The 14,902-nt window shown below is 37.1% G+C and overlaps 1 protein-coding gene across 2 annotated transcripts; it reads right to left on the reverse strand.

Annotated features, from left to right (window-relative positions):
- Positions 1–4,579: 4,579 nt before the first annotated feature.
- On the reverse strand, positions 4,580–13,594 carry Prl8a2 (prolactin family 8, subfamily A, member 2). Of its 2 annotated transcripts, none has more exon segments than NM_022846.3 (6): positions 4,580–4,916; positions 5,848–6,027; positions 9,006–9,113; positions 9,932–9,970; positions 10,725–10,900; positions 13,503–13,594. In NM_022846.3, coding segments are annotated over 6 exon segments (720 nt in total). In that variant the 5' UTR covers positions 13,531–13,594; the 3' UTR covers positions 4,580–4,727.
- Between the last annotated feature and the right edge of the window lie 1,308 nt (positions 13,595–14,902).

Consider the following 14,902-nt stretch of genomic DNA (forward strand, 5'->3'; position numbering starts at 1 on the left):
ACAGATAGACCAATGGAATAGAATTGAAGACCCAGAAATGAACCCACACACCTATGGTCACTTGATTTTTGACAAAGGAGCCAAAACCATCCAATGGAAAAAAGATAGTATTTTCAGCAAATGGTGCTGGTTCAACCGGAGGGCAACATGTAGAAGAATGCAGATCGATCCATGCTTATCACCCTGTACAAAGCTTAAGTCCAAGTGGATCAAGGACCTCCACATCAAACCAGACACACTCAAACTAATAGAAGAAAAACTAGGGAAGCATCTGGAACACATGGGCACTGGAAAAAATTTCCTGAACAAAACACCAATGGCTTATGCTCTAAGATCAAGAATCGACAAAGGGGATCTCATAAAACTGCAAAGCTTCTGTAAGGCAAAGGACACTGTGGTTAGGACAAAACGGCAACCAACAGATTGGGAAAAGATCTTTACCAATCCTACAACAGATAGAGGCCTTATATCCAAAATATACAAAGAACTCAAGAAGTTAGACCGCAGGGAAACAAATAACCCTATTAAAAAATGGGGTTCAGAGCTAAACAAAGAATTCACAGCTGAGGAATGCCGAATGGCTGAGAAACACCTAAAGAAATGTTCAACATCTTTAGTCATAAGGTAAATGCAAATCAAAACAACCCTGAGATTTCACCTCACACCAGTGAGAATGGCTAAGATCAAAAACTCAGGTGACAGCACATGCTGGCGAGGATGTGGAGAAAGAGGAACACTCCTCCATTGTTGGTGGGATTGCAGACTGGTAAAACCATTCTGGAAATCAGTCTGGAGGTTCCTCAGAAAATTGGACATTGAACTGCCTGAGGATCCAGCTATACCTCTCTTGGGCATATACCCAAAAGATGCCTCAACATATAAAAGAGACACGTGCTCCACTATGTTCATCGCAGCCTTATTTATAATAGCCAGAAAATGGAAAGAACCCAGATGCCCTTCAACAGAGGAATGGATACAGAAAATGTGGTACATCTACACAATGGAATATTACTCAGCTATCAAAAACAACGAGTTTATGAAATTCGTAGGCAAATGGTTGGAACTGGAAAATATCATCCTGAGTGAGCTAACCCAATCACAGAAAGACATACATGGTATGCACTCATTGATAAGTGGCTATTAGCCCAAATGCTTGAATTACCCTAGATCCCTAGAACAAACGAAACTCAAGACGCATGATCAAAATGTGAATGCTTCACTCCTTCTTTAAATGAGGAAAAAGAATACCCTTGGCTGGGAAGGGAGAGGCAAAGATTAAAACAGAGACTGAAGGAACACCCATTCAGAGCCTGCCCCACAGGTGGCCCATACATATACAGCCACCCAATTGGACAAGATGGATGAAGCAAAGAAGTGCAGACTGACAGGAGCCGGATGTAGATCGCTCCTGAGAGACACAGCCAGAATACAGCAAATACAGGGGCGAATGCCAGCAGCAAACCACTGAACTGAGAATAGGTCCCCCATTGAAGGAATCAGAGAAAGAACTGGAAGAGCTTGAAGGGGCTCGAGACCCCAAAAGTACAACAATGTCAAGCAACCAGAGCTTCCAGGGACTAAGCCACTACCTAAATACTATACATGGACTGACCCTGGACTCTGACCCCATAGGTAGCAATGAATATCCTAGTAAGAGCACCAGTGGAATTGGAAGCCCTGGGTCCTGCTAAGACTGAACCCCCAGTGAACTAGACTATGGGGGGAGGGCGGCAATGGGGGGAGGGTTGGGAGGGGAACCCATAAGGAAGGGGAGGGGGGAGCGGGATGTTTGCCCGGAAACCGGGAAAGGGAATAACACTTGAAATGTATATAAGAAATACTCAAGTTAATAAAAAAAAAAAAAGAAAATGGAGCACAGAAAATGAAGTAATGGCCAGTCAGTTACTGGTCCAACTATGTATCCATCCCAGGGGAAGGCAACAGTACCTGTCACTGTTACTGATGCTATGATTTTGTCACAGACAAAAATCTCACTTGGCTGTCCTCTGAGAGGCTCTATACAGCAGCTGACTGAGACAGATGCAGATACTCACAGCCATTCAATTAGACTGAGGTTGGGAAACCTGTAGAATAGTCAGGGGAAAGATTAAAGGAGTTAAATGGATGGTAGCCTCATAGAAAACCAAGTGTCATCCAATCTAGACATCTGGGAGCTCCCAAAGACTAAATCACCAACCAAAAAACATGCACAGGGTGGTCCAAGGTGTCCCACATATAGTAGCAGAAGGCTGCCTTGTCTAAACTCAGTGAGAGAGGATATACATATTCCTGTAGAGATGATGCCATGGGGTGGGCAGTTATCCAGGAAGCACCTTTTCAGAGACAAAGGTAGAGGCAACTTTTGGAATAAGTAAATGAAATAACTAATTAATGAAACAATATCTCATATCCCCTTAATTCATTGCAGAGCCCTTCCTGATTGTTATAGGAAATGCTTGTAAGTGTATTTGAGAGTGTTTCTAGTCCCTTTCTTTTTTGTAGCATTTCATACTTACCTATCCTCCCAAGCATATTTATTTTATAATTATCCACATTGCTTTTGCAGTAAATTATTCTACTTTTCTGTTGTACTCTGACATATACAGAAGCTTTTCAGATTGAGATATAACATACCATATAATAGACGCTTAATTTTCAAATATTTCCTCATTTTAAAATTACATCATGTTTCTGTCACAAAACTTTAGATATATCAAATATTTTCTTTAAAAGTGAGTGTTCCTCAGTTGCACGTGGTTCTTTGTGTGAGATTAAGGATTATGGGCTTTAGTACATCTGTGGGGCTCTGTGCTGGAAGTTTATCAAAGATTTCTCTAGTCAGGCTACGTGTCTGGGTACAGGAGAAGGGAAGAGAACTCAGGCCTCTGTTTCAGACCAGGCTTATCCAGCAGGAGACTGACTAGCTGTCAAGGGATGCAGGAGGGCTTCTGCTGGTGATTTCAGCAGAGCAGATCTCTTCCCCAAGTGGCAGTGTCACAGCTCTTAATGACAGACCTCTCAAACGACAGGGTAATTCTTGCACTTCTTTAATCCTGATCATGATTCTTAAATACAGTTTTTGGATGGGTCAGTGTCTGATAGCAGGAACCTCCTATTGGTTTGGCCTGAGAGCTTGGGAACACTTCATCTACAAAGTTGGAGGCATGGTCCTGCTTCAATGATTGGACTGTCTTGAGCCTGCATGACCTGTGATCATGTTCTCACCTGTGGAGGAGGGGCTTGGGGCATTGCCCTATGTGACTGGTCTGTCTCAAACCTCTCTACACGAGTATATGGGGATCTGAAGCTAGTGAGGTTTTAATCTCCTGGAAGATTTGGAATGTGCCTGCCATCCTTTTTAGGGTCACTGAGTATTCGACCTATCCTGACCAGGAATCAGGGTACCTTTCACAGCCGCCGCCCTACACACACATCTATCATTTTATCTTTGTTTAGCTTATAATTGGGCTGTCACATTCATAGGACTCTATAGGTGTTAACATTTCCAAGAGACCCAATTTCAAAAAAAAATCCTCCCATCATCTGAATCTTACAACACTTCTGCCCCATATTAGAGCTCTGAACCTCCAGTGCTAATGTACCGTAGATGTATTATTGGGGACTTGCTCTAAGTCTGTATTTTGATTGGTTGTAGTTTTCTGTAATATTCATCCAATACCTTAGCAGGTCATAGGACAATAAAACAAGAAATATATATATATATATATATATATATATATATATATATATATATATATATATACCAAGAAAATGGTACAATCTGTATAAATACATAGAATCAAAAAGTATAAACCCTTATTATCATAGCACTTAAAATATGACTGAAGAAAAAACCCAAGTGACAAGGATCCCCTTTCATACTAAGCAGAATGACAGATAGCTGGTTACTTCATTGGAGTTTGTCAGACATTCCAAGAGTTTCTCCAACTTAAAACTCCTATCATTTTAGTATACAAATCATATGAAGACATTTTAAATTGTGACAGAGGATAAAAAGGACCTCTTAGACAGAGAAATAAGAATATACAAAACATACCAAAAATCATGCTACATAGGCACAAATTTATACTTAGGCTTATGACACATTATGAAGAGGTCTTGATTACCTGATATTTAAATACAAAATATCCTAAAACAAATTTCATTTTTAAAAATAACCTTTTGGAAATTGTATACATTCAGTGTATAATTCAGTGTATCTTTATCATGTCCACTTTTTGTCCCCTCTTCTCCAAGATTTCTTAAGGCTATGCAGTCACAAAGCAATGATATTGAAGTGACTATGCTTTTCACTGTGAACATTGTTTCCCAAGGAAAGTCAGGTTCTCAGGAAGCATTAAAAAATGGTATTTATGGTTAGGATACCTGGATTCGTTAATGACGTTTATTCTTTAATTATAATAATTTTGATGTTCATTACTTTACTGTGAAGTAAATTGTGAATTTATTGAAGTAAGGTGAAAATGTATTTTCAAGCTTAGCATCTAATGTAAGTTGAGTTGTGCAACCTAACTTTATTGATACGTATTCTACTCACAGAACAAAAGATGCATAGGCATTTTAGATTTGGACATTTCCAAAGAGAATGCTTTTATTTTTTAAAAAGAGACCCATTATACCCACACATGCATCCAAAAGGTATACAGCTAATAGAAAGTTCTCAGCAAATCTACCCTACCTTCAAAGCAGGTAGAGTAGATGTGCACTTAGCATTCTTTCCCTGTTATGCGACACATCAATGCTCTCAGATGAAATTTAGTGTAGAATATATCAACACGTAGGCAGTGAGAAATGTTAAAAATTGCCAAAAATTTTTCACTTTTTTCATTTGATTTTATGGATGAAAGATAGTCCCAGCTGATAATTTTTTCCTTCATCTTTGCTGTAGGATAGACCTAAAAATCAAAATGATAGACAGTTACTTGATTATAGTGTCTGTGTTTTTTCTCATTTCTGATGTGTTCAGTTAGAAAAATGCATTCAGAAATGTAGTACTTCCATGAAATTTATGAATTTTCATTATCTAAGGAAAGTGACTCTCAAATAGGCTTTTGCTATCTATGGTAAAGACTCATGTGCATTTGTGCTAACATGCAGTTGATCACAGAGGAAGCATGCTCTCTCAGAGGCAGAGGAAAAGCAGAAAATCTCTATTTGATTCTGGGACAATGCAGGACCTCATGTCGGTTTCTCACTTAGAAAACTCGTACATGTCCTTTCATATATATTTCACAGAAGCAGATATGCACCATTTTCTTTTATACATTTCAACTATATTCATCCTTCATGAAGTATATGTATGAAAATGTGATGAGGATCAGTGGTGATGTAATATTCAAAGCCAAGGAATGACTATGATCTAAAGACCTGAGTTCTTTTCACTCCAACCAGGAAAGGTATTCTTTGTTTCATTCTGATTCTCAGTGCGGAAGGTGATGAAAAGCATCTCTACGAATGTTAGAGCTGCCAGCAACCTATTAGAACAGTGGTTCTCAATCTTTTTAAGCTGTGAATTTTAATATAGTTCCTCATTCTGTCATAACCCCAATCACAAATATTATTTTCGTTGATCGTTATAACTGTAATTGTGCTATCGTATTTAATTTTAATGTAAATATCGGATGTGCAGCATATGTGATATGTCATCATTTTAAAGGGTCATATGCCCCCCCCAAAGAAGTCATGACCCACAGTTTGAGAAGCACTCTCTTATGGGAAGATTGTTTATGTTTCACTCTAGAAAAATGACCTATTTGAAGTTTTCTTTTTAAATTTACACATACTGCTTCTTTTATGAATGAGAATAACTAATGGGAAATTGCTCACCTTGGTGAGTATCCACCTAAGGTCCTCCAGAATTTCTCTGTTGTTTTCTTCTATATCCTTAGCTTTTGAGAGGATGACTTCAGGAACATTTTGCATGCCTCTCAGTTCAAGCACTAGATGGAATAAAGGGCTGATCCAGGAACCCACAAAATTGATCATCATTTTTAAATACTTTTTAGTCTGAGAAAACACAATAGAAACATGGTATTAAAAGAATTTCAGTGCAAATCAAAACAACCCTGAGATTTCACCTCACACCAGTGAGAATGGCTAAGATCAAAAACTCAGGGGACAACAGATGCTGGCGAGGATGTGGAGAAAGAGGAACACTCCTCCATTGTTGGTGGGATTGCAAACTGGTACAACCATTCTGGAAATCAGTCTGGAGGTTCCTCAGAAAATTGGACATTGAACTGCCTGAGGATCCAGCTATACCTCTCTTGGGCATATACCCAAAAGATGCCCCAACATATAAAAAAGACACGTGCTCCACTATGTTCATTGCAGCCTTATTTATAATAGCCAGAAGCTGGAAAGAACCCAGATGCCCTTCAACAGAGGAATGGATACAGAAAATGTGGTACATCTACACAATGGAATATTACTCAGCTATCAAAAACAACGACTTTATGAAATTCGTAGGCAAATGGTTGGAACTGGAAAACATCATCCTGAGTGAGCTAACCCAATCACAGAAAGACATACATGGTATGCACTCATTGATAAGTGGCTATTAGCCCAAATGCTTGAATTACCCTAGATGCCTAGAACAAATGAAACTCAAGACGGATGATCAAAATGTGAATGCTTCACTCCTTCTTTAAAAGGGGAACAAGAATACCCTTGGCAGGGAAGTGAGAGTCAAAGATTAAAACAGAGACTGAAGGAACACCCATTCAGAGCCTGCCCCACATGTGGCCCATACATATACAGCCACCCAATTAGACAAGATGGATGAAGCAAAGAAGTGCAGACCGACAGGAGCCGGATGTAGATCTCTCCTGAGAGACACAGCCAGAATACAGCAAATACAGAGGCGAATGCCAGCAGCAAACCACTGAACTGAGAATAGGACCCCCGTTGAAGGAATCAGAGAAAGAACTGGAAGAGCTTGAAGGGGCTCGAGACACCATATGTACAACAATGCCAAGCAACCAGAGCTTCCAGGGACTAAGCCACTACCTAAAGACTATACATGGACTGACCCTGGACTCTGACCTCATAGGTAGCAATGAATATCCTGGTAAGAGCACCAGTGGAAGGGTAAGCCCTGGGTCCTGCTAAGACTGAACCCCCAGTGAACTAGACTGGTGGGGGGAGGGCGGCAATGGGGGGTGGGTTGGGAGGAGAACCCATAAGGAAGGGGAGGGGGGAGGGGGATGTTTGCCCGGAAACCGGGAAAGGGAATAACACTCGAAATGTATATAAGAAATACTCAAGTTAATAAAAAAAAAAAAAGAAAAAGAAAAAAAAGAATTTCAATGTAGGAGGTTTGTTGCATATAATGCCATGTAAATAAGTTGAATTGAAACATATTTTTACTATGTATATATGACGTGTGTTGTTTAGATGTTACATTTAAAAATTAGTCTATTGTCTGCAAAGTAAAACAAATTCTGATCTGTATCAATTACCATTTTTCTGAGGTTAGGTGATCATTTTTATTTCTCCCCATGCAACCTTAACAGCTTTCCTCTAGCAAGATCATTAATTGGTTATTTGTTTATCAGTTGGTAAAACAGATCTTACTGGGATTCAATATTGGCCAATAATATTTGGCTCAGAAAAGATAGATTCACCAGCTGGGGACTAGTGACTCATTTCCTTTCAAAGATTTATGTACTCCAATGAGTCATGGCATTCATTAATGTACCCATTTCTTATTTCTAGGTGAATTTAAGAAATTAGAATAAAGATAAAATGAATAGAGCATAGTACTCATCAATGTGTTTTCTCCTTTCCTCTGACAGAACATGTTATTAGCATGTATATGTGAAGAACATAGCACTGGTTTTTAATAATTGGATCAGTTCAAATCACTACAGAATTTTGCTACTCTAGTTCAAATTTGACTTAATCTGTTCACTGTACTGATGTTTCTTAGTTTTTGCAGTGGTCATGAACATAAGGATTGATTAGAGCACATCCACTTCAATGGAAATGGGTAAAAGACATAAAGGGAAGGTGCCGACAAACGGTGATGCCAATTCACGATAGCATGCGGTTATGTTACTAAGAATGAGATAGGCAGTTGGATGAAGTGCACACTGGCATTCTTAAAGTCTATGCAGGTGGAAATATCCTGTTCCACTTTTCAAAACCTATTTTTTTTGTTTAGTAACTCAAATAATACCATCTGTAGTTCAGATTCTTTGAGCGTCATATATATCCTAAACAAAGTGCTTTGTTGCATGTCTAACAACATTCTAGCTCTCAAAGAATTTTTCTTCATTTGTTTGTCTTCATTTTCTTTCACTATTTTCAAATAATATGCAAATTAGATATTATGACTTGCTATTACAAAGAAATAAAATTAGGAGATGATAGCAACCATAAAATAGAACTGCTATTATAAATAGATCTTCTCATTGTGAATTTTTGCATCCTAAGGAATATACTAATATTTCAGAAGACTACTCTGCTCATCTGGTTCTCAGTTAAGCCATAGAGAATAATAGAAGGATTAAGAGATATGTATAAATAGAAATGGGACCAGGACAGGATTGAAAATCTAGAAGTGTGTATGGGGGGGTGTAGTGTTCAGTAACATAGAATGCCACCATGCAGAAGCCATTATATATAACTAATACAGTCATGTTGTTTTCCCAGATTTAGGAGTGAGTATATGATCATAGATAGCCAACTTATCACAAAGAATCCTAAAAAATACTATTTAATTTTTTATTGGCAAGTCATTGCTAAAATACCATTTTCTAAATAGTCTATTCTATTTAAGTATCTGCTGCACTATCGTTGGGTATTTGGTTTTATTTATAATTTATCAGTAATATAATCTGATTATTTTTATATTTCTACTACCATTTTTTCCTGCATGCATGATTGCTGAATCTATCAAAATGCCTGCAATAAACAACTGCACCACACACTCACAGAAGATTATTTCTGGTGTTTTACATAAAACTATTGAGGACACTCACTTTGATGTTTTCATGTTCAGGTCCATGAAGTGGTGGGTTTGTGCTGTTAGAAGGGCAGTGATATCTGGCTCTGTAAACAGCCTGATCATGCCTATACATGCGTGCAACCTGCAAATAAAAGATACAGTTCCAAAATTGTATGAATGAACTGATGACCAGAATACTATTTTATTGAATTTATAAATTACAAAAATAAGTACTTCATAAAATCAGATATTAAGATATTAAGAAAGTGCCCATAACCCAATTCTGTGTCTATGTATTGTATTTGCAATTTAGTTTGGTTTTTTACTAACTTTTGAATATTTATATTTTAATTCTCTTTTTCTCCTTTCTTCTTACTTATCCAAAACTTACTATTTGAAAGGCAGACACTAAAAGGAGTAAATTATCAAGTACTGAATGTTTTATTTATCATTTTTCTCTAATATCTGAACACAAAGCCATGTCACATGCTTATCAGCCTTCTTATTTTGTATCAATAAACACTGATAGGTTCTTATCCATACATCAAAATTATAGATTTTTAATGTAATACTGAATACATATAGTTGTACATGTTATAATAGTTTTAGAATGAAATTGTGTGCATCACGACAAAATACTCTCAAAAGTCTATTTTACCAGAAACTATATAAATCTAAGTCTACAAAATATGAAATTTATCAATTCATGTTATATGTTGGATTAATTGTTGTGTACTTGCTGAAGTTTTAAATTTATGTAAACATATTTTAAAATTTAATATTTACTTCTAATAATCAACTATATCCTCAATGGTTAATGGATTATTATGAAGGTTAAGAAGTAGAACTGTCAGTTAAGAGCAGGAAGTGCAAATATTGTCAAATGCTTTCTCATCTAAGTTGCGATCATTGACACGAGGCTCCTTTGGAGGAGCAACCAGAAGAAAATGAGATACTTACCAGTGTTACAAATTGTGCAGATGAGAATGGATTGTGGTACTAAGTAATATTAAGAAAAAAACGACATCTAGTTAATAAAATAACAACATGAAGACATGTTTATTGCAAACAGAAACGCATTTCTTAATATCCATTATATTTAAGGTTTTCCTACTTCTGTCATTCCTTTTTTGTCTGACCTTAAGAAATGACCTGTAGCTATCAGAAGAAAGGAATTGATACACTTCTATTCCTGCTCCAAAATTGGACAAATTCTTGAAAAACTAGATTTTCTTTCTTTCTTTGTTCCTTCCTTCCTTCCATTCTTCTTTCTCTCCATTCTTCCTCCTCTTTCTTCCTTTCTTTCTTTCTTCCTTTCTTCCTTCCTTCCTTCCTTCCTTTCTTTCTTCTTTTCTCCTTTCTTTTTTCCTGCCTTCCTGTCCTCTCCCCCTCTTTCATTTCTTTCCACCATCTTCCCTTCCTTCTTTCCTTCCTTCCGTTCTTTTTTTGCTTTGGTTTGTTTTGTCTGTCTTACTGTCTTCCTTTCCTCTTCACATACTTCAGTTTATCTATTTTACAAATATATGCTTCACTGTAATGCACATCTGGTACAGTGAATATCAGCAATGTGCTAAATGAACATGGTCAATGTAATTTCATGATCTTGAATGAGAAATGAGAATTCTTCCACTAGTATCAGTAGTTGGTACATTCTTTACCTATGAATATGTGTTTTCTGATATTTGAATCATGGCAATTAGTGTCTCAATGACTAGTGAAGTTCTAACATTAGCATGGATATTGAGTTACTTACAAACTCTTCATGTATTTGCTCAGCAAGATTCTGGATGACTTCAGCTCGCTGGATGGCACTGTTAAATGTGTTCACAAGGGGATCCCAGCAACCCCCTTCTTCCAGGTGACAAGCAGGAACTGATGCAGTTTTCTCCCACAGAAGCAAGTTTGATATCACCAGCATCAAGAGTGCCCCTGCTGCAAAGAAACAATAGCCACTTGCGGATGATGCATTAAATCTGAGTTTCCATAGACCCAACTGACTCAGGAATGTTTTATCTGACAAAAGTTTTCTTTAATGAATGACTTGGCATTGGATATCTAAAATGGCAGATAAAAACCACTGTACACACTTAGTTGAGCAGTTGTGGTTTTCTGTATAATATCTTAAGAAGCAGGTGATTCCACATGTTTTATTGTTTCAGAAGTGCTTCTAAATTTGCAAATGTCTTACACTTGAATTAATTCTGTTTGTATTTTAAATAATTTTAGATGGTTTAGCTTCATTGAAGACTAAGCTCATTTCGGTTAATGAAACCCATGAAGAATTTGTAATTTTTAAACTTCATGTCTGAGGCCAAAGTTTTTGACACTGATGGGACAAGGACTACCAAGTTTACCTGCTTGCTTCTTCTACATGTTTGAAAATAAATAAACAAAGGATGATCACTAATACAGAAGATGATTTAAACGTTCTTCTGAAAATGATATCAGTTTGCGAATGCTAACTTACATAAAACTTCTTCAGAATTTATTGTATCAAAAACTTCATATCGTTTCCTTTAAAGTTGATCTTAATAATATTTCCAGGAGCAGATTTGATTCTCATAATTGTATTCTACATATATTCATAAAGAAGCTGTCTTACATGGTCAAAACTTTTCCCAATGGCCTATTATTGATGTTGCAGAAGTCAGAGCAGCAACTGTTTTTACTTTCCTCTTCACATGGCATAGCACTCCACATCTTTCCAGCAGAGAACACCGTTTCTATTCTGAGACTCAGTTTATCAAAGATCATTATTACTTAGAAAGAATCAATTTTATCACTATGCTGTCATGGCAGATGATTTAGTAGCTTGATTTAATATACTTTCCTTTTCTTTATAACACTCAACTTTAAAGATGTGACAATTATCAGGATTAGCCTCAACTTCCAAATAGCTACCCATGAGGCACAAAACACTTAAGGCTAAGGGACAATAGTAGAGTAAGATGAAGAATGAATATAAGCAGTAGAATTCCACAATGTTTGCTGAAGAAATGTCCATTATTTGATTATTCATTACCAAATGCCCAGCCCTAAAATAATAGGTATATGAGCAACACTAAAGGAATTAACAGTTTGTGTATATGCATCTAATAATGATTAATGAAAAAGTCCCTGGGATTAATGAAAAAGTTTGAAAGGGACCATGGGAAAGAGTTTTTGAGGAATTGGATGAGTGATATAATACAGTAGTCGTGCATAAAATTTTCAAAATGAATAGAAACATAAAAATGTCTTCTTGGTCCATTTAAAATTATTTTTGTTATCATCTCATTTTTTTCTTTTACCAAATATCACCTCAAAATATGGTGCTTTGTCAACATCCCATTGCTCTTCCTTTGTGATGTCACTTGGTATGGACTGAACTGGAAAACTGTATAATACATAACCTGGTGTTTTTGTATACTTCAGGCTTCAGAACTTAGATTCTTCAGATGTATTTCAATGGGAAGACTCATATAAAATACCCACAATCACAATTCTGTTTCTTTTGCCTTGCGATAAGATGAATTGGACCCATTGACTTTAATTTTCTATGTCTCAAGCTCCAAAATGTTGTCCTTAAGAGCTGTAATATCTGTTCTAAAAAGTCTCCCATGCATCACAAACTGCTTAATGATCCCCATCACTTCTATTCATTGGATACCAGCAATTCTTTCCTCCTTCTATCACTTCAATACAGAAGGTGACACAGACTATCTTGGAATATTGCGATATATCATGATTTAGTAGATGTTGAATATTGCTAATCCAGTTGTCTCTTATGCCCTGTACATTTTCTTCTACTCCATAATTGTTCCTGTCTGAAAGAACTGCAGGAATAAAAGTGGAGAAGAACCTGGAGAAAAGGAAATCTAGTGATAGGCCCAAATTAAGATCCAGCTCAATGTTTGGGGGACATCCTGAACCTATGGTATGCTCACAAAAAGGGACCCACCATGGTTCCCTCCAAAAGACCCAACAAGCAGATGAAAGAGTCAGATGCAGATATTTACACTCAATCAATGGACAGAAGCTGTTGGAATAATCTGGAAGAAGCTGAATCAGAGGATGATCCTATAGGAGGACCAGCAGTCTCAATAACCTGGTCCCCTGAGATCCCTCAGACACTGGGCCACAAACCAAACAGCATACACCAGCTGATATGAGGCCCCCAATACATGTGCAGCAGAGGACTGCCAGGTTTGAACTCAGAGAAGATGCATCTAACCCTTAAGAGATTAGGGGTTGTGGGGGTGGGCACATCATTGTGGAGATAAGGGGAGGACGTATAGGATGTGGAACAGACAGGGGTTAGACCAGGAGGTGGATAAAATCTGGAATGTAAAATAAATAAATAAATAAATAAATAAATAAATAAATAAATAAAAGTCTATTCTGAGTTCTTCTCTTAGTATACTTTGAACAAATATCCCATCACAAAAGTTAGAATATCAAAGTATAAAAAACAAATTTCATTAAAATAAACTCAAAGAATCACTGAACTGGATAATTTAACTTAAAGAGGTACAGCAGGGAGTATACTTACAAAAACGAGGTTGACTCAATGGCAGCATTATTGCCAAGGACTTCTCAAGCAGAATGAGTTCTTACTCTGGAGAGCTGCTTCACTGGAGTCCTACATTTGGCTAGTTCTCCTCTCCTTATATAGTGTAGCAGATAGCCCCAAGGGCATGTGCAGCCATGAGACAGCAAGAAGTCACGTAGAGAATCCCTCGTTCATGGACTATGTCTGTCTATCTTCAGGGAATGTTAACAGTTTAATTACAACACTTATCTGTGTCTGGATGATTTTGTTTTACTTGTTTCTACATGTTGATTATTGTCCAAATTATTTTTGAAATCTCTGAAACCATTTCAGTGGCCTGATGATGAGTAGTCAGATCACACCAGGAGAATAGTATTGTTAATAATTACTCCCCTTTCCTTAGACTCTTATATTATTTCTATCACCTTTTTTCTAATATTTATGCAAATATTCCCTACTGAATATTTGACCACTATGATATAGCATTAGTAAATTATCTATAGTGCTATGATGAATTTCTACTACCAATCATTCACTACTCTGAAGAGTGTTTTTTCTAAGAACTAAGCTGACAGTTATAATAATCTGCATTTGTGATGGTTTGCATGTGCTTGGCCCAGGGAGTGGCATATTAGAAGGTGTGGCCTTCTTGGAGGCAGTATAGCACTGTGGAGCTGGACTTGGAGACCTTCTTCCTAGCTGCCTGAAGATGTTCAGTTTGTTCCTGGCTTCCTTTGAGCGAAGATGTAGAACTCCTGCACCATGCTTTCCTTGATGCTGCCATGCCTTGATGATAATGGACTGAATCTCTGAACCTGTAAATCAGCCCAATTAAATGTTTTCCTTTATAAAATTGGCATTGATCATGGTGTCTGTTCACAGCAATAAGACCCTAACTAAGACAATATGCTTAAAGTAGCATTTAGAAGTCAATTTGAAAGGGACAAGATGAATTTAGCAGAAAAAAATTGTTAACTCCTCTCTAGAACATATGACCTCTCAAGTAAAGAATTGAGCATTGATATACAATACAAAGTATAGATATATTCCGTGCAATTGTTCTTAATCACATCAGAAGTTTGTTTATTTTTTCATTGCACCAAAAACAGTTTTGCCACTATTATCATAGTGAATGTAAAATTATATACTTACTGATTGTATAAGCACTAGGGGCGTAGTACCACTGGTGAACATTGCACACACACACACACACACACACACACACACACACACACACACACACACACACACAAGCATCCTCATAGTGGCATCCAGATGCCGCAATTGATCATAGAGGGATCTTCCATCTCAATGCCAACCAAATATCTCCATGTTTTTGAATGAAAGTATGTGCTACCTAAAGAACTTAGATAAAACACTTAGTTCTAGGGTTCATGCAG

This window comes from Rattus norvegicus, chromosome 17 (genome assembly GCF_021556685.1).
Source record: "Rattus norvegicus strain SHRSP/BbbUtx chromosome 17, alternate assembly SHRSP_T2T, whole genome shotgun sequence".
NCBI classification, from domain to species: Eukaryota; Metazoa; Chordata; class Mammalia; order Rodentia; family Muridae; genus Rattus; species Rattus norvegicus.